The 25,804-nt window shown below is 49.3% G+C and overlaps 2 protein-coding genes across 3 annotated transcripts in view; one reads left to right on the top strand and one right to left on the bottom strand.

Annotated features, from left to right (window-relative positions):
- Nucleotides 1-25,804, bottom strand: part of LOC119975984 — a 26,076-nt gene continuing 272 nt past the window's right edge. The window contains exons 2-10 of the mRNA XM_038815986.1: nucleotides 19,013-19,119; nucleotides 16,771-16,919; nucleotides 14,345-14,608; nucleotides 11,942-12,048; nucleotides 4,629-4,704; nucleotides 3,688-3,942; nucleotides 2,315-2,415; nucleotides 1,349-1,430; nucleotides 1-283 (exon numbers count right to left, since the gene is read on the bottom strand). Of these exons, the coding sequence (XP_038671914.1) occupies nucleotides 31-283; nucleotides 1,349-1,430; nucleotides 2,315-2,415; nucleotides 3,688-3,942; nucleotides 4,629-4,704; nucleotides 11,942-12,048; nucleotides 14,345-14,608; nucleotides 16,771-16,910 (1,278 nt within the window). The 5' untranslated portion in view covers nucleotides 16,911-16,919; nucleotides 19,013-19,119 and the 3' untranslated portion in view covers nucleotides 1-30. The remainder of the gene's footprint in view (nucleotides 284-1,348; nucleotides 1,431-2,314; nucleotides 2,416-3,687; nucleotides 3,943-4,628; nucleotides 4,705-11,941; nucleotides 12,049-14,344; nucleotides 14,609-16,770; nucleotides 16,920-19,012; nucleotides 19,120-25,804) is intronic.
- slc39a7 (solute carrier family 39 member 7) overlaps nucleotides 25,577-25,804 on the top strand; it is a 24,279-nt gene continuing 24,051 nt past the window's right edge. For both annotated transcript variants that reach the window (XM_038815983.1, XM_038815984.1), the window contains exon 1: nucleotides 25,577-25,658. In XM_038815983.1, the coding sequence (XP_038671911.1) occupies nucleotides 25,593-25,658 (66 nt within the window). In that variant the 5' untranslated portion in view covers nucleotides 25,577-25,592. The remainder of the gene's footprint in view (nucleotides 25,659-25,804) is intronic.

Genomic DNA, 25,804 nt, shown 5'->3' on the forward strand with positions numbered 1-25,804 from the left:
GACTTTGTTTCGGAAAAGGTTAGTGGGTGCTTACAAGTCTAGCAGTGCCTTGGCCACCTCTTCATCGCTCTTCAGCTTCAAGCATTCCTTCACCAGGTTCCAGCGCTCGATCTGTCCTCCGATGTCCAGTGTCCCGGGCAGCTCACAGCCGCAATGCCGGTCCGCACGGGGCGGCCACTTTCTCCTCCGGGTCGCCGCCGCCGCCTCCTCCTCCAGCCCCTCCGTCTCGCTCTCAGATTCCTCGGCCGTGTCGAGCTGGCAATCCTCCTCAAAGCTGAGATCACTGGCAGATGGGGGAAAAGAGAGAGAGAGAGAGAGAGCATGAAGGGATTTGGATAGATAGAGACACTATCCAGTGGCAGGAGGGTCAGTAACCAGAGGACAGCACAATTTAACATAACTGGCAAAAGAAGGGAGATGGCGGCATAGAGGTTATGTCACTGAACCGGCGATCTAGGGGCCCAGGCTAATTCTCTGGGGATCAGGGGTTCAAATCCCACCACCAACAGTGTGGTGGCAGCTGGAGAAATTTAAGATGAATTAATTAATAAATCTGGAATTGAAAGCTAGTCTCTAACACTGGTGACCACAAAGCTATCATCGATTGTTTTGAAGTTATCCCTTCCTGGAAAGTAAATAGCCACCCAAGCGTGACTCCAGACCCATGGCAATGTGGCTGGTTCTTAACTGACCCTCTCTGAAATGGCCGATCGAGCCACTCAGTTCAAGGCCAATTAGGGATGGGTTATCATTGCTGGCCCAGACAATGCCCCATGAGAAGAAAAATTGGGTGGAAATAAAAAGCTGTCTGAAAAATGAACGAGTTTGCAAGGGGAGGCGGAGGGTGGGTGGGGGACGGGGACGGAATTGTATGGATTGGTCGAAGGGCTGGGCCCAAGTGGTATGGGCCGAATCGGACTCTGGTCTGTTCCACAAGATTCCACGGAGCCACGTGTGAATCTATCGTCGTGATGTGGCGATTGGCAGCTGCATCCACACACACAACAGCGGATGATTCACAGGCTGATTAACGGTCAGATTGGTCAACGCTCCCCCTCTCTCCTGATCCCTCCGCGGCCGGTGACTGTCCCCACACCAGCCCGACAGAATTGGAAGATTTTTCCACCCCCACCCCACCTCCAATCCCCGGCAACCATCACCTTTAGACTCCTATTTTACCAGGGTTATGTGAACCCGCCCCAACCACCAAAAAGGTGTTGTCATCTTGCATCTCCCAGTGTCAAAATTCATTTGTCAATCATGCGGCCCTCTCCCCTCTGCCAGTCGCTCCCCACTCCCATCCTGACATCTCCTGATCCAATTAGACGGCTCGGGTCTGCACCTTTACCTGCTCGGATGTGATAGCGTGACCGTGGACTCGGAACCCCCTGAGGTCACAGGTGAAGGAGGGCTGCACAGATCCTCTTGCTCTACGGAGAGATGAAGTAAGCGTGAGTACATCCATTAAAAGACTGCCAAATTAGTCGATCGCCTTATGCCAGCTTTTAGAGACAACGCCAAAGCGTTTATCCCACCCCGGACCACAAGGTGCAACTCAAGAAGCACTGCGTGTGCTCGTTAGACAGAACCTTTCAAACCCACGACCACTACCATCTAGAAGAACAAAGATAGCAGATACTGGAAACACCACCAACAAGAGGCTGCCCTCCAGGTCACTCAGCATCCCTATTTGGAAATATATCGGCCGTTCCTTCACTGTTGTTGGGTTAAAATCCTGGAACTCCTTCCCTAACAGCACAGTGAGTATACCTACACCTCATGGACTACAGCGGTTCAAGGCAGCGGCTCACGACTACCTTCTCAAGGGGCAATTCGGGATGGGCATTAAAATGCTGGGCCCAGCCAGCGATGCCCACATCCTGTGAAAGAATGGGGAGAAAGCCACATTGTCACCCAAAGCAGGAACTGATTTTAAAATCTCTCCGCTGCCAACAGTTTTGTGCTGTTTATAGAGTGGACGGGAAACCCCCAGCGTGGCGGGGTTACAGACGTGAATTGTAGCTGCGACTAATTGAGACAGCGGGCATTGATGGGCTGAGTGGCCTCCCTTTGTGTGGTCTGTCTGACTCAGCATTGTGCCCTATTGTAACGTGATTGACTCGTAACTGCCCTCCGAAAAGGCTGAGCGAGCCGCTGGGTCGAGGACAATTGGGGATGAGCAACAAATGTTAGACCTAGCCAGCAAAGCTCACATCTCATGAAACTAATTTCTTATCTTTTGAACTTATCGTCCACCTTGTATCTACGAGTGCGCACCCATCCCGAGGCACGCTGAACTCCCGGGAACCCCTACCTATTTTGATTGAAGGACAGGTTGACCCGACTCCGTCACCGATGCAGACTTGGATGATTTCCCCATCGGAAGACGGTCGCCCCTCGAGGCCTTGAGGAGTTCTGGAGGACGGAAACACAGAGTCCGGTGACTATTTGAAAAAGACATGTTGCACAGTGATGCAGATCCCGCCACAACCCTCCCCTCCCCGCAAACAGGGCACAGAGTACAACTGGGTGACGCACAATCGAGTCAACACAGAGCGCCAGGGGCATGGGACTTGAACCCACAACCCAGAACGCTACCCACTGAGCCATGTCTGATGATCCCTCACCACACTGGTGGGGGGGGGGGTTTCTCGTCCAATCTAAACAACACGAATTATAGAGGAACTGTAGGTATTGGAGAGAATGGGTGCCGTTAAAACACTTTTATGCCCTGGGTGACATGTGCCTTTTTGTTTACCCTCCCCCCCATTCTTTCACAAGATGCGGGCGTCACTGGCTCGACGGACATTTTATGCCCTCCCTAATTTCCCCTTGAGAAGATTGTGGTGAGCCACCTTTTGGAACCGCTGCAGTCCATGAGGTGTAGATACACCCACTGTGCTATTAGGGAGAGTGTTCAGGGATTTTGACCCAGTGGCAGTGAAGGAACGGACAATATATTTTGAATTCAGGAGGGCGAGTGGTTTGGAGAACTTCCAGATGTTGGTGTTCCCAGGTACCAGCTGCTCTTGTCCTTCTCGGTGGTAGTGGCCGTGGGTTTTGGAAGTTGTTGCCCAAGGAATCTTGGTGGGTTCCTGCAGTGCATCTTGTAGATGGTACACGCTGATGCTACTGTGGGTCAGTGGTGGAGGGAATGAATGTTTGTGGAAGGAGGAGCAATCAAGCGGGGCTGCTTTGTGCTGGATGGTGTCCAGCATCTCGAGCGTTTTATGGCTAGTCCAGTTCAGCTTCTGATTAATGGTAACCCCCAGGATGCTGATTGCTGTGCCCATGTGTTCCTTCACTCGTGAAAGGAATGGAATCAGTCAAAAAAAAGCATAAATGGGCAGCACGGTGGCAGAGTGGTTAGAACTGCTACCTTACAGTGTGATGGACCTGGGTTCAATTTCAACTTGGGTGACTGTCTCTATGGAATTTCGACATTCTCATAGTCCCTTTGATGGTTTCCTCCGGGTGCTCCGGTTTCCTTCCACAGTCCAAAGACGTGCAGGTTAGGTGGACCGGCGATGCTAAATTACTCCTCGAGTGTCCAATGGTGGGGTTATGGGGTTACGGGGATAAGGCTGGGGAGCGAGCCTAGGTGGGGTGCTCTTTTCAGAGGGTCGGTATAGACTCAATGGGCCAAACGGCCTCCTTCTGCACTGTAGTGATTCCATGATTACTTACACATCTGACGGGACAGTCAGATCCATCTCTGTGTTTCTTGGACAAGGATCTTTGTTTTTGGAACTGTAGTGATCAAACCTATGGCCCTCGCTGTCCGATTCCCAGTCCTCGGGTTCCACCTTTGCTGCAGGACTGGGGAGTGGCAGCTGCTCTGGTTTCCTGTTCGCCACTCCCGGCGATTTCAAAGTGCTCTCCGACAGGGAGTCCACGCCGCTGAACAGGGAGATGTCGGTGTCTTCCTCCAGGCTGCCGATACTGAGAGGAGAGAGAACGTCAGAGAACATATGAGAGAGAAAGTATGTTAGACTACTGCCAGGAATAGGCGGAGAGGTTAGGCTTGGATACACTGGAGCTTGGAAGAGTAACAGGCAACTTAATTGTAACAGATCCTGAGGGGTATTGGATGTGGAGAGGATGTTTCCTCTTGTGGGGGAATCTAGAACTAGGGGTCACTGTTCAAAAATAAGGGGTCGCCCATTTTAGGCTGGGAATGTTTTCCTTTTGGAGGGTGGTCAGTCTCTGGAACTCTCTTCCTAAAAAGGCAGTGGAAGCAGAGACTTTGAATATTTTTAAGGCCGAGCTAGATAGATTCTTGATTAACACAGGGGTGAAAGGTTATCAGGGGTAGGTGGGAGGTTACAGTCAGACCAGCCATGATCTTATTCAATGGTGGACCAGGCCTGAGAGGCCCACCCCAGCTCCTAACTGGTATGTTGGAGGAGAGGGGGAAATCGGGGAACATTGGAAAGGTGGTGAACGGCAATGATGAATCATGAACACAGGGGGGTAATACCGGGGTAACACATGGCACAACACATGGCACTCAGTGCAATTCAAGAGTGTACGCCACAGAAACCACCTGTGGGAATACTCCCGACATGTGTGGCCAGAGATGGGAGGGAGCGGGAGTGGAGATCACTGATGCTTCGAGAGAACAGTACCTGCTGGGGTGTGATAGAGTCACAGTCGACTCCGAACCTGCTGACAGTGTTGGAACGCTGTCCAAGTCTTCTTGGTCTAGGGGAAAATCAGCAAAAGAAACAAAATATAAACACCTGGAGACATCTAGAAAATACTGGAACCAATCGGAAAGGTTCAGAAGATATAGGAGCAGAATTAGGCCATTTGGCCCATTGAGTCTGCTCCGCCATTCGATCTTGGCTAATCTCATCCTGACCTTAACTTCATCATCCAGCCCGTTCTCCATAACTCTTCAACCCATTACCAATTAAAATTCTATCCAACTCCTCCTTAAATTTACTCACAGTCCCAGCATCCAACGCACTCTGGGGTAGCAAATTCCACAGATTCACAACTCTTTCGGAGAGGTAATTTCCCCTCAACTCCATTCTGTGTTGCATTTCTGTATCATCTTTCACGGCCTCAGGAGGATTATTTTTGAAAATTAATTTTTACAGGATGTGAGGATTGCTGGCTAGACCAGTATCTGTTGCCCATCCCCAAGTCCCCTTGAGGTGGTGGTGAGCTGCCTTCTTGAACCGCTACAGCCCGTGGTATAGGTGCACCCAACGTGCCATTAGGGAGGGAGTTCCAGAATTTTGACCCAGCAACCATGAAGGAACGCCAGTATATTTCTAAATCAGAATTACGCAATTACTTAATTATAATTTAGAGGGGTATCTAAGCCAGAAATCGAAGATACCGTATTTAGCTTTCACGTTTATAGTAGAAATCTAGTGCTAGGAAACATATAGTTAACAGTAACTTAAAAAATATATTTTTAAATTTAATTTACTAATTCATTAACGCAATGTCAATTAGAGGGGCGCAGTGCTCTGACTGTGAGATGTGGCAGGTCCAGGAGGCTTCCAGCATCCCGGATGGCTTCATCTGCTGAAAGTGCACCCAGCTAGAGCTCCTCACAGACCGCATGGTTGGTTGGAGCAGCAGTTGGATGCACTTAGGAGCATGCAGGTGGCGGAAAGCGTCATAGATAGAAGTTATGTAAATGTGGTCACACCCAAGGTGCAGGCAGAGAAATGGGTGACCACCAGAAGAGGCAGGCAGTCGGTGTAGGAAACCCCTGTGGTTGCCCCCTCTCAAACAGGTATACCCCTTTAGATGGGGGGATAGCCTATCAGGGGAAAACAGCAGCAGCCAGAGCAGTGGCACCACAGCTGGCTCTTATGTTCAGCAGGGAGGGTCAAAGCGCAGAAGAGCAAGTCATAGGGGACTCTACAGCCAGGGGCACAGATAGGCACTTCTGTGGACATGAAAGAGACTCCAGGATGGTATGTTGCCTCCCTGGTGCCAGGGTCCAGGATTTCTCAGAACGGGTAGTGGGCATCCTGAAAGGGGAGGGCAAACAGGCAGAGGTCATTGTACATATTGGTACTAACGACATAGGCAGGAAGGGGCATGAGGTCCTGCAGCAGGAGTTAAGGGAGCTAGGCAGAAAGTTAAGAGACAGGACCTCCAGGGTTGTAATCTCGGGATTACTCCCAGTGCCACGTGTCAGTGAGGCGAGAAATAGCAAGATAGAGCAGCTAACACGTGGCTAAACAGCTGGTGTAGAAGGGAGGGTTTCCGTTATCTGGACCACTGGGTGTGACCTGTAAAAGAAGGACGGGTTGCATCTAAACTAGAGAGGCATAAATATCCTGGCCGCGAGGTTTGCTAGTGTCACACAGGAGGGTTTTAAACTAGTATGGCAGGGGGGTGGATACCGGAGCAATAGGTCAGAAAGTGAAAGCATTGAGGGAAAACTAGGGAATAGTGCCAGTATGGTTCTGAGGAAGAGCAGACAGGGAGATGTTGTTGAAAACAGCGGGTCTGGTGGCCTGAAGTGCATATGTTTTAATGCAAGAAGTATTACGGGTAAGGCAGATGAACTTAAGAGCTTGGATTAGGACTTGAAACTATGATGTTGTTGCCATTACAGAGACCTGGTTGAGGGAAGGACAGGATTGGCAGCTAAACATTTCAGGATTTAGATGTTTCAGGCGGGACAGAGGGGGATGTAAAAGGGGGTGGCGGAGTTGCGCTACTGGCTAGGGAGAATATCACAGCTGTACCAAGGGCGGACACCTCAGAGGGCAGCAAGGCTATATGGCTGGAGATCAGGAATAAGAAGGGTGCAGTCACAATGTTGGGGTTTACTACAGGCCTCCCAACAGCCAGCGGGAGATAGAGGAGCAGATAGGTAGATAGATTTGGAAACGAGTAAAAACAACAGGGTTGTTGTGATGGGAGACATCAACTTCCCCAATATTGACTGGGACTCACTTACTGCTAGGGGCTTAGACGGGGGCAGAGTTTGTAAGGAACATTCAGGGGGGCTTTTTGAAACAGTATGTAGATAGTCCAACAAGGGAAGGGGCTTTACTGGACATAGTATTGGGGAATGAGCCCGGCCAGGTGGTAGAAGTTTCAGTAGGGGAGCATTTCCGGAACAAGACCACAATTCAGTAGTTTTAAAGTGCTGGTGGACAAGGATAAGAGTGGTCCTAGGGTGAATGTGCTAAATTGCGGGAAGGCTAATTATAACAATATTAGGCAATATAACAATTTAGGGCTAGAAGGCTGGGAAACAGACGAAGCCTGTGTGGAATATAAGGAAAGTAGGAAGGAACTTAAGCGAGGAGTCAGGAGGGCTAGAAGAGGTCATGGAAAGTCATTGACAAATAGGGTTAAGGAAAATCCTAAAGCTTTCCACACGTACATAAAAAGCAAGAGGGTAGCCAGGGAAAGGGTTGGCCCACTGAAGGACATGGAAGGGAATCTATGTGTGGAGCCAGAGGAAATGGGCGAGGTACTAAATGAATACTTTGCATCAGTATTCACCAAAGATAAGGAATGGTGGATGTTGAGTCTGGAGAAGGGTGTGTAGATAGCCTGGGTCACATTGAGATCCAAAAGACGAGGTGTTGGGCGCCTTGAAAAATATTAAGGTAGATAAGTCCCCAGGGCCTGATGGGATCTACCCCAGAATAGTGAAGGAGGCTAGAGAGGAAATTGTTGAGGCCTTGACAGAAATCTTTGGATCCTCACTGTCTTCAGGTGATGTCCCGTAGAATAGCCAATGTTGTTCCTTTGTTTAAGAAGAGTAGCAAGGATAATCTGTTCTGTGCTGTACTGTTCTATCTAAGATAATCCAGAGAACTGCAGGCCGGTGAGCCTTACGCCAGTGGTAGGGAAATTACTGGAGAGAATTCTTCAAGACAGGATCTACTTCCATTTGGAAGCAAATGGACGTATTAGCGAGAGGCAGCATGGGTTTGTGAAGGGGAGGTCGTGTCTCACTAACTTGATAGAGTTTTTCGAAGAGGTCACAAAGATGATTGATGCAGGTAGTCGATGTTGTCTATGTGGACTTCAGTAGGGTCTTTGACAAGGTCCCTCATGGTAGACTGGTACAAACGGTGAAGTCACACGGGATCAGGGGTGAGCTGGCAAGGTGGATACAGAACTGGCTTGGTCATAGAAGGCAGAGAGTAGCAATGGAAGGATGCTTTTCTAATTGAAGGGCTGTGACTGGTGGTGTTCCGCAGGGATCAGTGATGGGACCGTTGCTGTTCGTAGTATATATAAATGATTGAGGAAAATGGAACTGATCTGATCAGTAAGTTTGCAGACGACACAAAGGTTGGTGGAATTGCGGATAGCGATGAGGACTGTCAGAGGATACAGCAGGATTTAGATCGTTTGGGACTTGGGCGGAGAGATGGCAGATGGAATTTAATTCGGACAAATGTGAGGTAATGCATTTTGGAAGGTCTAATGCAGGAGGGAATATATAGTGAATGGTAGAACCCTCAAGAGTATTCAAAGTCAGAGAGATCAAGGTGTACGGGTCCACACTGTCACTGGTAGGGGCTGGTTTAACTCACTGGGCTAAATCATTGGCTTTTAAAGCAGACCAGCAGCACGGTTCAATTCCTGTACCAGCCTCCCCGGACAGGCGCCGGAATGTGGCAACTAGGGGCTTTTTCACAGTAACTTCATTGAAGCCTACTTGTGACAATAAGCGATTTTCATTTCATTCATTTCACTGAAAGGGCAACACAGGTGGCGAAGGTAGTCCAGAAGGCATACGGCATGCTTGCCTTCATTGGCCGCGGCACTGAGTAAAAGAATTAACAAGTCATGTTGCAGCTGTATAGAACCTTCAGTTAGGCCACACTTGGGAGTAATAGTGTTCAATTCTGGTCGCCACACGACCAGAAGGATGTGGAGGCTTTAGAGAGGGTGCAGAAGAGATTTACCAGGATGTTGCCTGGAATGGACGGCATTAGCTACGAGGAGCGGTTGAATAAACTCGGTTTGTTCTCACTGAAACGACGGAGATTGAGGGGTGACCTGACAGAGGTCTGCAAAATTATGAAGTGCTGAGACAGAGTGGATAATCAGAGGCTTTTTCCCAGGGTAGAGGTGTCAATTACTAGGGGGCATAGGTTTAAGGTGCGAGGGGCAAGGCTTAGAGGGGATGTACAAGGCAAGTCTTTTTTACACAGAGTAGTGGGTGCCTGGAACTCGCTGCCGGAGGTGGTGGTGGAAGCAGGGACGTAGTGACATTTAAGGGGCATCTTGACAAATACATGAATAGGATGGGAATAGAGGGATACGGACCCAGGAAGTGTAGAAGATTTTAGTTTAGACGGGCAGCATGGTCGGCACAGGCTTGGAGGGCCAAAGGGTCTGATCCTGTGCTGTACTTTTCTTTGTTCTTTGTTCAGAATGGTGACTTGGAGAAGAAAGTCCAGACGGTGGTGCTCCCATATAACTGCTTGCCCTTGTCCTTCTCGATCGTAGTGGCGTGGGTTTGGAAGGTGCTGCCTAAGTAGCCTTGTTGAGTTCCTACTGTGCGTCTTGTAGATGGTACGCTCGGCCGCTACTGTTTGTCGGTGGAGGAGGGAGTGAATGCTTGTGGAAGGGGTAGCAATCAAGTGGGCTGCTTTGTCCTGGATAGTGTTGAGATTCTTCAATGTTGTTGGAGCTGCACTCATCCAGACAAGCCAAGAATATATTCCATTACACCCTGACTTGTGCCTTATAGGTGGTGGACAGGCTTGGGAAGTCAGGTGGTGAGTTATCGCCACAGGATTCCTAGCCTCTGACCTGCTCTCCGTGGCCACAGTATGTATATATGGCTGACTAGTTCAGTTTCTGGTCAATGGTTGACAGTGTGGATTTAGTGATGGTTAATACCAGTGAATGTTAAGGAACGGTGGTCTGATTCTCTTTTTGGAGATGGTCATTGCCTGACACTTCTGTGGTGCGAATGTTACTTGCCACTTGTCAGCCCAAGCCTGGATATTGACCAGGTCTTGCTGCATTTGGACATGGACTGATTCAGTGTCTGAGGAACACTGTGCAATCATAAGCAAACATCCCCACTTACTTCTGACCTCATGTTGGAAGGCATTGATGAAGCAGCTGAAGATGGTTGGGCCTAGGACACTACCCGGATGAACTCCTGCAGTGCTGTCCCTGGACTGAGATGACTGACCTCCAACAACCACAACCATCTTCCTTTGTGCCAGGTATGACTCCAACCAGCGGAGAGTTTTCTCCGATTCCCATTGACTCCAGTTTTGCTTGGGCTCCTTGATGCCATACTTGGTCAAATGTTGATGTCCAGGTCAGTCACTCTCACCTCAAAAGCGCCTTACTTTAGAAATATTTTCGAAGTCATTCTGAGAACAGGCCGAGCTATTAGCGACACAGTAGCACAGTGGTTAGCACTGTGCTTCACAGCTCCAGGGTCCCAGGTTTGATTCCCTGCTTGGGTCACTGTCTGTGTGGAGTCTGCACATTCTCCCCGTGTCTGCGTGGGTTTCCTCCAGGTGCTCAGGTTTCCTCCCACAGTCAAAAGATGTGCAGGTTAGGTGGATTGGCCGTGCTAAATTGCCCCTAGTGTCCAAAAAGGTTAGGTGAGGTTTAATGGGTTATGGGGATAGGGTAGAGATGTATCCTATAGGCTTAAGTAGGGTGCTTTTTACAAGGCCAGTGCATTCTCGATGGGTCGAAATGGCCTCCTTCTGCCCTCTATGATTATCAGCCTTCATTCCTGTGCCAGTCACTTATGGCCTTTCTGATGAGAGATAATCACTGCGGCCAGTGGATCAGCTTGATACAAATTCACTGTGCACATCTCTGCCGTTTCCAATACAATGGCTTCTACCTTTTTGTACATGAGAGGGGCTAGGAATCCCCACATACAGAACCCACGTGTTCAAGTGTCGGGGACCTGCCCAACAGTCACCATTCAATGTCTGGAGGAAAACTGGAATAGACTCGCAACTGCAGGAGTGGTGGACACAGGCGTGTCCACCGCAGTTGCATGGACACACCACTCCTGGTAGGTACCCCTCCAAGCCGCTCACCATCCTGACATGGAAGTTAACCGGCCACCTCTTCACTGCCACTGGGTCAAAATCCTGAAACTCACTACCCAACATCACGGTCGGTGTACCTACACCACATGGGCTGCAGGGGTTCATTGAAGGCAGCTCACCACCACCTTCTCAAGGGGCAATTCCGCAATAAATGTTGCCTAGCCAGCGATGCCCACATCCCGTGAACAATAACAAACAACGCTTCCTGCGTGAGAGAAAGGGAGCCCCAGAGATCCATAACCTTTGAAGACTCCATGACTTTTTCACAACTTTTCTCAAAACCAAATTGAGGTATTTCAAGACCGATTTCTCTTTCCAATACAGCACAAACTGGTATTTCTTTGTAGCTTTATATAGTTATGAGATCCTTACATTGTTTGTCAGTTATCCAGTAACTCTGACTTCTCACAAGACTGAATTGCTTTGTAGACTTTTTTTTGTGTTCCCAGCAAAGTACTTAAGAGGTCACCCGTCCATCGACCAGTCCCGATTCAGGATACGCAAAGCAAAGGGAACAATTATGGAGAGAGAGAAGCAGACATCAGAACATTACTGGAAGAGTTTGGAATTCCGCCCAAAGTCAGGAAAGTCTCTTCCCCATCTTTATAAAATCCAATGTCTTTGAAATGACTTTGGACCCTTTTTTTCTGGAAACCACGACTTTCCCAGGTCTCCCGTGGCCTGCGGGACTCCTGGAACTGACCGTTTTCCATTGTTCCCTGGTTTCGTTCAGCCGCATCGAAATAATCGAGTAGACTCAATCTTACATACAGAATAACAATGTTTCAGGGGGTTGAACTACGTTGTCACTCCTGCCGTCCCCTTTCTGTCTCGTCCCCTCCACCTTACCCCTGCCAGATCCAGAGTGCAGTAAAGAACCGTAAGGGAATACAAACCATTATCCTCCTTGACTGAATCCTGAGTAACGTCTGCTCCTTCAACAAGGACAGCCTCCGGACAGGGCAACCTCAGTTCCGGCTGATTCATTCGCTTCTCTATAAACCTTGAAAATTCAAGAAAACTCCAATTACTCTTAGCTTGCCAAGGAAGTAGGGAAAGAGAGTTTTTCGATTATTATTGTGAAATCAAGGTTAAATTAAGGGAATGCGGAGGGTGGTGATGGGGCGGGGAGAAGAGGGAAGAGAAGAAACCACTAGGGTGGCGGATTGAGCCTTTCAAAGCGAAGAGCACGTCTTTGAGGAGACTCAGCTGAGTATTTGGACCATACCAAAACAGGGAGGATTCCATCTCTGTTTTGTGGCCCGAAATCAAGTCACCTTCCCAGAGCCTGTCTACTCTATCACCAGACCGGAGTTCCATATAGTGCAGCAGGCTCTCTCCCAAACCAGTACTGATATCTTCGAGACTGCCTCCCCCCCCACCCCCCCCCACCCTCCCACCACCCCTCCCACCACCCCCACCCCTCCCCCCCCCCCCCCCCAACCCCACCCCACCTGCCCTCAATCGGAGCCACTCATTTACCTCCAATCTAACATTTTGAAGACAACTGTTGCTCCCACCAACCTCCCCCCACCCCCCTTTCAAACTGAACCCCATCAATTTCTTTCAAAGTTGGGCTGGTTGGGCCTACACTCATTGGCGTTTAGAAGAATGAGAGGTTGAGGGCGGCACAGTGGTCACCACTGCTGCCTCACTGTGCCAGAGACCTGGGTTCAATTCAGTCTTGGTGACCGTCTATGTGGAGTTAAGTTCTCCCCGTGTCTGTGTAGGTTTCCTCTGGGTGCTCCAGTTTCCTCCCACAGTCCAAAGATGGTTATGTGGTTTTGCCATTCTAAGTTGCCCCTCAGTGTCCAAAGATGTGCAGGTTAGGTGGGGTTACGGGATAGGGTGTGCCGAGGTAGCATACCCTTCCAGGGACTCGATTGGCCAATGCCTTCCTTCTGCACTGTCGGAATTCTATGACTCTATCTTGTGAAACATATTAGATTCTGAGCATACTCTCGACAGGGTAAATGCTGAGAGGATGCTTTGCCTACTGGGGGATTCTAGAGCCAGGGGTATTTAGAACCAGAATCACAGTGTCAAAATAAGGGATATCCCATTTAAAATGGAATGTGGAGAAATATTAGTCTCTCAGAAGGTCATTAGTATGCGGCATTCTCTCAGCCCATTGATCAATGGGTCATTGAATATGTTCAAGGTTGAGTTGGACAGATGCGTGACTGGCAGGGGGGGGTCAAGCTGGGGCAATCCTCCTCCCCCCAACCAAACCTCCCCCCCATCCCTCCGAGGGGGCAGGTGGGCCTCGGCTGAGTGCTGCAAGTGGCAATTGAGCGCTCCCTCAGTGGCAGACTGGTTTCTGTGCTCGAGTGTGCAGAGTGTGCCCTGCTACCCATGGAGCCACGGTGGCTGGTCTCAGGTTATGATGGTGGAGCAGTTACGCTCCTGGACTAGTTAGTCAGAGAAACATGCTCAAATCCTCTTATGGCAGGTCTGCAACTTTCAATTCGCACGAGAAAAGAGGCTGACCACATGGCCCGCACTCCATCCAGCACCTTCAGCATTCACTCCATCCAGCACCCGATGCACGTACCAGCAGCGTGTACCGTTTACAAATAGCACCTGCAGGAACCCACCAAGGCTCCTTAAGCAGCACCTTCCAAACCCGTGACCCCGACCAGCGAGAAGGGCAAGGGCAGCAGCCAAAAAGAACGCAACATTCCCCTCCAAGCTAAACACCACCCTAATGTAAAGTGGGAGGGGAGGGGGTTTGTGCTAATGTTACTGGACAAGCAATCCTGGGCCCAGGCTGGTACACTGGCAGCTGGTGGCACATGTACTGAAATGATAAATCTGGAATATAAAGCTTAGTCTCAGTGATGGTGACCGTGGCAACTGTGCTATTAGGGAGGGGGATTCCAGGGTTTTTGACTGTGAAGGAATGGCGATATATTCCAAGTCAGGATGTGAGCAACTTGGTAGGGGAACTTCCAGGTGATGGTGTTCCCAAGTATCTGCTGCCCTTGTCCTTCGAGACGGTAGAGGATCGTGGGTTTGGAAGGTGCTGCCTAAGGGGCCTTGGTGACTTTCTGCAGTGCATCTTGTACATGTTACACACGGCTGTCACTGTTCATCGGTGGTGGAGAGAGTAGATGCTGAAGGTGGAGAATTGGGTGCTGATTCATGTGGGGCTGCGTTAACCCACCATGAGGTGTTGAAGGGTTGCCATTTAGTCCCCAGAGCTGTTGGCTGGAGACTCTTGGTCTAGGGACAGCCCTGAGGGTAATCAGAGATCGCATGGTGAGGGATCAGGGGAGGGGAGGGCGGGAAGGACTTACACATCCAGCAGAATCCTGGCCATCTCCTCGTCGCTCGGCATGTCGAGGTCGGCCTTCACCGAGCTCCACCGAGCCTGCCTGGTCGCCGATGAAGACACTGCTCCTGAGCCGTAGCCTTCCCGTCTCGGCCTCCCTGGTCTAGCCTCTTCCAGAGGGAGAGGGAGCCTCCCCAGTGGCACTCGCCTGCAGGCCTGCAAGGCAGGCTCGCTCTCAGGCACCCTCTTCGGAAGGTCGGGTGAACTGCTGCTTCTGGGCCTCACCAACCTGTGAGAACAAACGAGAAGTTAGCCATGAACAACCTCACCTCTCATCACCGACCCCACTTCCTTTGTGATTCAGTCAATCTTATTCACTGCTGCAGGCGGTTAAGGGAGGCAGTCACTAACAATGGTACTTTATTCAGGAAACACACCTCCAGCCTGAAGGCCGAATTGCAGTTCGAATTAGTCTGTACATGAAATTTTCAGTGTAAGTCATCAAGTTAAAATGTGCAAATATGTAACAAGCATCCAGCAACAAACATAGTAAGTTTATAAAATCTGAAATTATAAATCTCGTCTCACTAATGGTGACCTATTGGGGAACTATTGATAGTTGTAAAAGCCCATCTGGTTCACTTAGGGAAGGAAATCTGCCCTCCTTTCCCGGTTTGGCCAACATGGGTCTCCGGACGTGATGAACTCTGAACTGCCCCTCTCTGAAATGGCCGAGCAAGCCACTCAGCTCAAGGGCAACAAATGCTGGTCCAGCCACTTCCCATGAATTCAAAACAAAACAAAACATACAATTTGTTTGCCTAAGCATGATTGGAGGCCGTTTACATTTCCCGCTGCCCTATTCTACCCGTTGCAGGTTCGATATAGCCACGGGGAGGCTGCAGTCTGTCAGATACTTTTTCTTCCACCCAAGGAACAAAGGCTGGAAGCACAAATCGAAAGGCCCACAGTGACAGGCGCTTTCGACCTGGTCCCCATTGGATTGGATCATGTCTGAGGCATATCTCATTGCCAGTTTCCCTCGGTACCAAAACTTAATGCAAATCTGTCGAGCTCCATTGTTCCACGCTCCATTGGAGGTTGGGTTGGGGGGAAAAAAGACTTGCGATTATGTAGCCTCTTCCATGACCCCTGCAGGCCCAAAGCTTTTCACAGCTGATGCTTATAAAGGGCAGTCAGTGTTGTAGCTCAGAAACGCAGCCGTCACCTTTAAAAAAAACATTTATTTATGGGATGTGGGGTCGCTGGCAAGGCCCAGCATTTATTGCTCATCCCTAATTGCCCCTTGGGAAGGTGATGGTGAGCCGCCATCTTGAACCGCGCAGTTCCCGAAGTGTAGATAATACCCACAGTGCTGTTAGGGAGGGTATTCCAGGATTTTCACCCAGCGACTGTGAAGGAACGGCCTATATATTTACAAATCAGGATGGTAAGCAGCTTATAGGGGAACGTCCAGGTGGTGGTGTGGCTGCTACTATAGATAGATAGAACAGTACAGCACAGAACAGGCCCTTCGGCCCTCGATGTTGTGCCGAGCAATGATCAACCCTACTTAAACCCACGTAACCCGTATACCCGTAACCCAACAATCCCCCCATTAACCTTACACTACGGGCAATTTAGCATGGCCAATCCACCTAACCCACACATCTTTGGACTGTGGAGGAAACCGGAGTACCCGGAGGAAAACCCACGCACACACGGGGAGGACGTTGCAGACTCCACACAGACAGTGACCCAGCCGGGAATCGAACCTGGGACCCTGGAGCTGTGAAGCATTGATGCTAACCACCATGCTACCGTGAGGCCCTTGTCCATCTGGGTGGTAGTGGTCAAGGTTTGGAAGGTGCTGCCGAAGGAGCCTTGATGCGTTCTTGCAGTGTATCTTGTAGAAGGTGCACACGACTGCCACTGTGCGTCAGAGGGGTGGAGGGACGTGAATGCTTGTGGAAAGGGTGCTAATCAGGCGGGGCTGCTTTGTCCTGGATGGTGTTCATCCAGGCAAGTGGAGAGTATTCCTGACTTGTCTCCCACAAACACAGCAATGTGACACCAATGGCCAGGTAATTCTGGGAAGTTTTGTTTGCAATGTTGGTGGAGGGATAAATATTGAATATGACAGCGTCGATGACACCCCAGTTCATCTTTAAATTAATGCCATGGCATCATGTTCACCAAAGAGAGCCCTAAGTTAGGGTCTCATCCAAAGACAGCACCTGTGACGGCGCAGTACTCCCTCAGCGCTTCTGGCAGTGTCAGCATGAGGTTACATCACCCACAACCTTAAGACTCAAAAAACAATAAAAGGCACTGTGCCAATTGGCGTATGATGCTCAGTACAGTAGATTACGCGCTCACTATCAGTCTTCATCAGGCATGATGATGAGGCTGTGAATCAGAGTATTAGCCCTCACAAGTGTTTGGCTGTACCTGTCTGAACGTAACCGATCTCCCTCTGGGCTTCGATTCGCTTGGAACTTCCATCTTGCAGGATGCAGAACGGTGAAGTGTAGTGTGCCGTTCATTGCTGATGGTACCTGCTGGCCAGAAGGGAATGGTGTTGTGGGCATCTCCCTGTTCTAGAAAGGATGAGTAAAGGAGAAGGCAATTACCTGTCTCGACTCACGGCACATTTCACGGTCAGAAATGACGAGCTCTCGGCAATGAATAACTAATGTTCAACAAAAAGAATTTGGTGTGCTAGCATTCTGACATCAGAGAGGAAGGCAACCGGAAATTAATGTGAGATGAGGCAGTGACTGTATCGAGTGAGCTCTGCACTGTCGGAGGGTCAGCACTGAGGGAGTGCTGCACTGTCAGACGATGAGCACTGAGGGAGTGCTGCACTGTCAGAGGGTCAGCACTGAGGGAGTGCTGCACTGTCAGAGGGTCAGTACTGAGGGAGCGCTGCCCTGTCAGAGGGTCAGTACTGAGGGAGTGTAACCTGTCAGAGGGTCAGTACTGAGGGAATGCTGCACTGTCAGAGGGTCAGTACTGAGGGAGCGCTGCCCTGTCAGAGGGTCAGTACTGAGGGAGTGCTGCACTGTCAGAGGGTCAGTACTGAGGGAGTGCTGCACTGTCAGAGGGTCAGTACTGAGGGAGCGCTGCCCTGTCAGAGGGTCAGTACTGAGGGAGTGCTGCACTGTCAGAGGGTCAGTACTGAGGGAGTGCTGCTCTGTCAGAGGGTCAGTACTGAGGGAGTGCTGCACTGTCAGAGGGTGAATACTGAGGGAATGATGCATTGTATGAGGGCCGGTACTGAGAGTGCACAGTCAGGCGATGTGAGGGTCAATGCTGAGGGAATACTACATTGTCAGAGGGTCAGTACTGAGGGGCTGTTAGAGGGAGTTATGCACTTGTGGAGGGGCAAAATTAATCCCTCAACCGACACCGAAAATGACTCAACTGTTCATTACCTCAGTGCTCACAATGAGAACCCACAAACGACAATTTGTGTGGCACATTTGACTGCCTGACACCTGAAAAGACTGCCAGCGGTTTCAAGGGAGCCCAAAAAGGTGCTGGAGTCAGCTAAAGGCAGCGAGTGACAGTCTTGCATTAGGTAATGACTGACAAATAAATGGGAGCACATAGAATGGGACAGCAGGATCAAGCGGCTGAATGGCATCCACCGTTCCCAGTGGGTGGTATACTGGTATCGTCACTGGTAACCCAGGAGCTCAGGCTAGTGTCCTGGTGGGAGGGCCGGTTCAAATCCGGCCCGATGGCACCGTGGTTCGCAAGGTTGCCTCACAACTCCAGGGAGTCGGATTCAATTGTGGCTTTGGGTGACTGACGGCGTGGAATTTGTACATTCTCCCCATGTCTGCGTAGGTTTCCTCCCACAGTCCAAAGATGTGCAGGTGAGGTAGATTGGCCATTATATTAAAAAATTGCCCCATGGTGTCCAGGGATGTTCAGATTAGGTGGGGTTACAGGGAGAGGGTGTGCAAGTGGGCCTAGTTAGGCTCCTCTTTCAGGATCGGTGCAGTCTCGATGGGCTGAATGGAATCCTTCTAAACTTCAGGGATTCTATGAAATCATAAAAACTCATCTGGTTCACGGATGACCTTTTTTGGAAGGAAAAATGTCTTCCTTACCCCGCCCCTGGCCTACATGTGACTCCAGACCCACAGCAATGTGGTGGACTCTTAACTGGAATTGCGCTCAGGTGAGGGGTGCGCTTCGACGGTGGGGTGGGCAAGGCCACACCGTCTGATAAAAATCTTCCCCATGAGTTCAATTCCCTCCAGCAATTCAGGGGAATTGAAGTTTAATTTAATCTATGCATTGAGAATTAAAAATCTAGTTTCAGTGGTGATTGTTACTCATTCTTTTTTTTTTAAAACCCCTATCTGGTTCACTGATGTCCCCTTTAGGGAAGGAAATCTGCCATTGTTACCCAGTCTGGCCAACGTGTGACTCCAGACTCCACAGCATACGGCTGACTCTTAACTGCCCCTCTCCGAAATAGCCGCGGGAGCCAAAGTTCGAGGACAATTCAGATGGGCAGCAAAGCAGCACTCTATCATGTGCTGTTAAAGAATTTATATTTGTTACATGGTGTTATAATCCTGCACCAGCAGGCATGCACCTTCACGAGGAAGGCAGGGAAACGGGAGTGGGGGGTCTCCGAGGGAGGCCACATTGAGACGCCTTCAATTAAGTTTACCTTTCCTGATGGCACCGTGTGTCATCACGCCTTCTTCACGAATGCAGACTTGAAGTACGGCCTGGTTCTGGTTCGGGTTGGATGGGCTCACGTGGATCTTTACAAACCTGAGAAATGAGATATACTTTTGTACTCGTGTTTAGCATCCCCACAGTGCAGAAGTAGGCCATTTGGCCCATCGGGTCTGCACTGACCCCTTCGGAAGAGCACCCTACCTAGGCCCCACTCCCCCACCCTATCCCTGTAACCCCACCTAACGTGCACATCATTTGATGGATGGACCTCACTATTTTAGCACTTAATGTTCGAACTGAGGCAAGTCATGAGAGGTTTTTCAGGCCTCCGGTGACCCATCATGCAATGCCTGCTGTCTGTCGGCAGGCACAGCACAGCCTACACATGGAATTCGACGGTCAGAGCAGCCCCTGGCCCATCCTGCCTCTCGGAAAGAGTTGTTCTTTTAGTCCCGACTCCCAGCCCACGCTGTTGTTCGTATCCCATAGCTCGCCAAATCTTTGCTCTTCCAAAGATATACCCAGGGCGGGGTTTCTCCGTACCAGATTTCTGGTTCAGCGCACCGTCGCGATTCTCCGTTTCACTGGCTGGTCAATGGGGTTTCCCCGTTGTGGGACAGACCCACGCCGTCGCAAAACCCCTGGGCCGCCAGCAAAATGGAGCATCCCGACCGTGGAGAATTTAATTCCCTTTAGAATCTGCATCGGCACCCGTTCAGGCAATGCTTTTCAGATCATCGCAACTGCCCGGCTGATAGTGCTTCTCCTCAGCAAGTTAGCAGGCAGGCACAGCGGCAATTCAGGAAGTCCAATGATACACTGGCCTTCATTCCGATGTGGCTGCAACTGAGGGAGGAAGGACATTTTCTTCTTCAGTTACACTGGAGTTTGGCGAGACCACACCTGGGAGCAATGTGTGCAGTTTTGGTCTCCTTACCGAAGGGAATAACACAATTGTCCCAGAGAGACTGCAGCAAAGGGTCACTAGACTGGTTCCTGCGAGGGGATTTTCCACATAGCAAAGGTTATGCAAAATGTACTCTTGTAGTTGTTTGGCAGCACAGAACTGGAGTTTTGTAAGGCATGGTGACACAGTGGTTAGCACTACTGCCGCACTGAGCGAAGGACCCAGCTTCAATTCCAGCCTTGGGTAGCTGCCTGTGTGGCGTTTGCACATTCTCCCCATGTCAGCGTGGTTTCCTACAGGTGCTCCAGTTTGTTCTCAGAGTCCAAAGAATCTACATGTTATGTGGATTGGCGATGCCAAGCTGCCCCTCAGTGTCCAGGGTTGTGCAGGTTATGTGGATTGGCCATGATCATGAGGGCAGAGTATTGGGCCTGGATAGGGTCCTCTTTTGGATGGCCGGTGCAGAATACTCCCCACCTGCCTGGATGAGTGCAGCTCCAAAAACACTCAAGAAGCTCACCACCATCAGCCCTTGATTGGCATCTACAACATCTACTCCCTGAACCACCAATGTACAGTGGCAGCTGTGTGCACTGACAACAAGATGCCCTGCAGGAACTCTCCATCTTCCAAACCCATCTTCTCCAACACCTAGAAGCACAAGGGCAGCAGATGCATGGAAACCTGTCAGTACCTCTCCAAGGTAATTTGGAAATATATCAGTATTTCATTGTCCCCTGCTGCCTCACAGCGCCGAGGTCCCAGGTTCGAACCCGGCTCTGGGTCACTGTCCATGTGGAGTTTGCACATTCTCCCCTAGGTTTCACCCCCACAACCCAAAGATGTGCAGGGTAGCTGGATTGGCCACCAATATCCTGGATTGGCCACCAATATCCTTGGGGGGGGGGGGGGGATTTGCTAGTGCTCTTCGGGGGGGGTTTAAACTAATTCAGCAGGGGGATGGGAGCCTAAATTGTAGTCCCAGTGTACAGGATGTTGAGAGTAGTGAGGTCAGGGAAGGGTTAAAGTTCGAAAGAGGGCACCGGCAAGCAAGATGATGGTTTGAAGTGTGTCTACTTCAACGCCAGGAGCATCCGAAATAAGGTGGGTGAGCTTGCAGCATGGGTTGGTACCTATGATCTCGATGTTGTAGCGATTTTGGAGACATGGGTAGAGCAGGGACAGGAATGGTTGTTGCAGGTTCCAGGATTTAGATGTTTCTGTAAGAACAGAGAAGATGGCAAAAGAGAGGGGGGGGGGGGGGGGGGGGGGAGGTGTGGCATTGTTAATCAAGGAAAGTATTACGGTGGCAGAAAGGACGTTTGAGGACTCGTCTACTGAGGTAGTATGGGCCGAGGTTAGGAACAGGAGAGGAGAGGTCACCCTGTTGGGAGTTGTCTATAGACCTCCGAATAGTTCCAGAGATGTAGAGGAAAGGATTGCAAAGATGATTCTCGACAGGAGCGAGTGTAACAGGGTAGTTGTTATGGGGGGACTTTACTTTCCAAATATTGACTGGAAATATTATAGTTCGAGTGCTATAGATGGGTCAGTTTTTGTGCAGTGTGTGCAGGAGGGTTTTCTGACACAGTATGTAGACAGGCCAACAAGGGGCGATGCCAGATTGGATTTGGTACTGGGTAATGAACCCGGCCAAGAGTTAGATTTAGATGTAGGTGAGCACTTTGGTGATAGTGATCACAATTCGGTTATGTTTACTTCAGTGATGGGCAGGGATAGGTATATACCGCAAGACAAGAATTATAGCTGGGGGAAAGGCAATTATGATGCTGTTCGGCAAGATTTAGGATGTTTAGGATGGGGAAGGAAACTTCAGGGGATGGGTACAATCGAAATGTGGAGCTTTTTCAAGGAACAGCTACTGCGTGTCCTTGATAAGTATGTACCTGTCAGGCAGGGAGGAAGCTGTCGAGCAAGGGAGCCGTGGTTTATTAAGGAAGTTGAAGCACTTGTCAAGAGGAAGAAGGCGGCTTATGTTAGGATGAGACATGAAGGCTCAGTTAGGGCACTTGAGAGTTACAAGTTAGCCAGGACCTAAAGGGAGAGTTAAGAAGAGAGAGGAGAAGGACACGAAAAGTCGTTGGCGGATAGGATCAAGGAAACCCTAAGGCTTTCTATAGGTATATCAGGAACAAAAGAATGACTAGAGTAAGATTAGGGCCAATCAAGGATAGTAGTGGAAAGTTGTGTGTGGAATCAGAGGAGATAGGGGAAGCGTTAAATGGATATTTTTCGTCAGTGTTTACACTGGAGAAAGACAATGTTGTCGAGGAGAATACTCAGGTACAGTCGACCGGGCTAGATGGGATTGAGGTTCACAAGGAGGAGGTGATAGCAATTTTGGAAAGTGTAAAAATAGATAAGTCCCCTGGGCCAGATGGGATTTATCCTAGGATTCTCTGGGAAGCCAGGGAGGAGATTGCAGAGCCTTTGTCCTTGATCTTTATGTCGTCTTTGTCGACAGGCATAGTGCTGGAAGACTGGAGGATAGCAAATGTTGTCCCCTTGTTCAAGAAGGGGAGTAGAGACAACCCTGGTAATTATAGACCTGTGAGCCTTACTTCAGTTTGGGTAAAATGTTGGAAAAGGTTATAAGAGATAGGGTTTATAATCATCTGGAAAAGAACAAGTTGATTAGCGATACTCAACACGGTTTTGTGAAGGGTAGGTCATGTCTCACAAACCTTATTGAGTTTTTTGAGAAGGTGACCAAACAGGTGGATGAGGGTTAAAGCGGTTGATGTGGTGTATATGGATTTCAGTAAGGCGTTTGATAAGGTTCCCCACGGTAGGCTATTGCAGAAAATACGGAAGTATGGGATTGAAGGTGATTTAGCGGTTTGGATCAGTAATTGGCTAGCTGAAAGAAGACAGAGGGTGGTGGTTGATGGCAAATGTTCATCCTGGAGTTCAGTTACTAGTGGTGTACCGCAAGGATCTGTTTTGGGGCCACTGCTGTTTGTCATTTTTATAAATTACCTGGAAGAGGGTGTAGAAGGATGGGTTAGTAAATTTGCAGATGACACCAAGGTCGGTGGAGTTGTGGATAGTGCTGAAGTATGTTATAGGTTACAGAGGGACATAGATAAGCTGCAGAGCTGGGCTGAGAGGTGGCAGATGGAGTTTAATGCAGAAAAGTGTGAGGTGGTTCACTTTGGAAGGAGTAACAGGAATGCAGAGTACTGGGCTAATGCCAAGATTCTGGTAGTGTAGATGAACAAGAGAATCTTGGCATCCAGGTACATAATCCCTGAAAGTTGACACCCAGGTTAATAGGGCTGTTAAGAAGGCATATGGTGTGCTAGCCTTTATCAGTGGGGGGATTGCATTTCGGAGCCACGAGGTCACGCTGCAGCTGTACAAAACTCTGGGTGCTGGCCGCACCTGGAGTACTGCGTGCAGTTCTGGTCACCACATTATAGGAAGGATGTCGAAGCTTTGGAAAGGGTTCAGAGACGATGTACTAGGATGTTGCCTGGTATGGAGGGAAGGTCTTCCGAGGGAAGGCTCAGGGACTTGAGGTTGTTTTCGTCAGAGAGGAAAGGCTGAGAGGTGACTTAATAGAGACATATAAGATAGTCAGAGGGTTAGATAGGGTGGACAGTGAGAGTCTTTTTCCTTGGATGGTGATGACCAACACGAGGGGACATAGCTTTAAATTGAGGGGTGGTAGATATAGGACAGACGTCAGAGGCAGTTTCTTTACTCAGAGAGTAGTAGGGGTGTGGAACGCCCTGCCTGCAACAGTAGTAGACTCGCCGTATTTAAGGGCATTTAAGTGGTCACTGGATAGACATATGGATGAAAATGGAATAGTGTAGGTCAGATAGGCTTCAGATGGTTTCACGGGTCGGCGCAACATCGAGGGCCGAAGGGTCCGTACTGCGCTGTAATGTTCTATGTTCTAAATTGCTACTTAATTGGAAAAATGAATTGGGTACTCGAAAAAATTTTTTAAATGTATTTCACTGTCCCTGGGGTCAAAATCCTGGAATTCCCTCCCTAACAGCACCCTAGGTTGCACCTATATCACATGGACTGGAGTGGTTCAAGACAGCAGCTGTCCGCCACCTTCTCAATTGGGGACAATAAATGGTGGCCCAGCCAGTGACACCCACATCCTGAGAAATAATAAAGAAACTGGTTGAGAATCCGTCACTGATTCAATAATGGCTTCCTGGGGGTGTGCAGCATGCTGATCTCAGCCCACGCAGAAAACACATTACTCAGAATTTTCATCAATTTGCGGTAGCTCTCAAGCAGAATTTACAATCCCGACTGGTATCGGTTCAGAAAGTACAAGTGGGATAGGGGGATGGGGCTCAAGGAAAAATCATGCTTGGGTGCCACGCCATCCCTTGGTCAAATAGCCTAGTGCCCACTCACAGCCCGAGCAACATCACTTGGAGATTAGGTACTCTGATGGGTTACCAGAGGTTTGTTGTGCAGGGTAAAAAAAGACAGACAGGAATAGAGATACATCAAATTTGCAGTTGGGAGGAGGGGGGTAGAGTTAGTATCTGACCTCGAGATGAGCTTTCCATAATCAAGACTACCTTGAATATTATTCGACTCAATCATCATCCCCGAGCATGCTGACCAGCATTAATTCCCGATGATGCAAACTACTGATTTTAAGATTCTCATCTTATTTGTAAACTCCCTCCATGACGTTCCCCTCCCAATCTCGGTCATCTCCTCCGTCCCACAACCCTCCCAGATCGCCACAAACCTCCAATCCTCAGCTCTTGAGCACCCTGATTTTAATCGCCTCATTGCAGATGGTCCATACATTCAACTGCCTGGATCGGAAATAGAGGAACTCCCAGCCGCATCCCCCTCCACCTCTCAAGCTGTCTGCTTCCTTGAACGTGCAGCTTGTCCCATAAGTTCTCCATGTGTACCAAAGAAACAAATGTTTGATAATCATTCATCTAACCTGTGTCACCGTAAGTTGTTGTTGGGGTAATGTGCCAATGCAAGTTGTTGTTGGGGTAATATGTCAATACAAGTTGTTGTTGGGGGTAATAGGTCAATACAAGTTGTTGTTGGGGTAATGTGTCAATACAAGTTGTTGTTGGGGTAATGTGTCAATACAAGTTGTTGTTGGGGTATGTGTCAAAACAAGTTGTTGTTGCAGTAATGTGTTACTGCAAGTTGTTGTTGGGGTAATATGTCAATACAAGTTGTTGTTGGGGTAATGTGTCAATACAAGTTGTTGTTGGGGTAATAGGTCAATACAAGTTGTTGTTGGGGTAATGTGTCAATACAAGTTGTTGTTGGGGTAATGTGTCAAAACAAGTTGTTGTTGCAGTAATGTGTTACTGCAAGTTGTTGTTGGGGTAATATGTCAATACAATTGTTGTTGGGGTAATGTGTCAATACAAGTTGTTGTTGCGGTAATGTGTCACTGCCAGTTGTTGGGGTAATGTGTCAATGCAAGTTGTTGTTGGAGGTACTGTGTTACTGCAAGTTGTTTAGTTGGAGGTACGTGTGTACTGCAGTTGTTGTTGGAAGTACTGTGTCAATGCAAGTTGTTGTTGGAGGTAATGTGTCACTGCAAGTGTTGGAGGTCCTGTGTCACTGCAAGTTGTTGTTGTTGGAGGTCCTGAGTCAATGCAAGTTGTTGTTGGAGGTAATGTGTCACTGCAAGTTGGTGTTGCTGGAGATACTGTGTCAATGCAAGTTGTTGTTGTCGTTGGAGGTACTGTGTCAATGCAAATTGTTGTTGTTGGAAGTACTGTGTCAATGCAATTTGTCTTGCTGGAGATACTGTGTCAATGCAAGTTATGGAGGCTGGCTGAGTTGCGATCCCGGTTCTGACTACCCTCGGGCCCTTGAGAACCTCCC

The sequence above is a fragment of the Scyliorhinus canicula genome, chromosome 13, assembly GCF_902713615.1.
Source record: "Scyliorhinus canicula chromosome 13, sScyCan1.1, whole genome shotgun sequence".
Taxonomy (NCBI): Eukaryota; Metazoa; Chordata; class Chondrichthyes; order Carcharhiniformes; family Scyliorhinidae; genus Scyliorhinus; species Scyliorhinus canicula.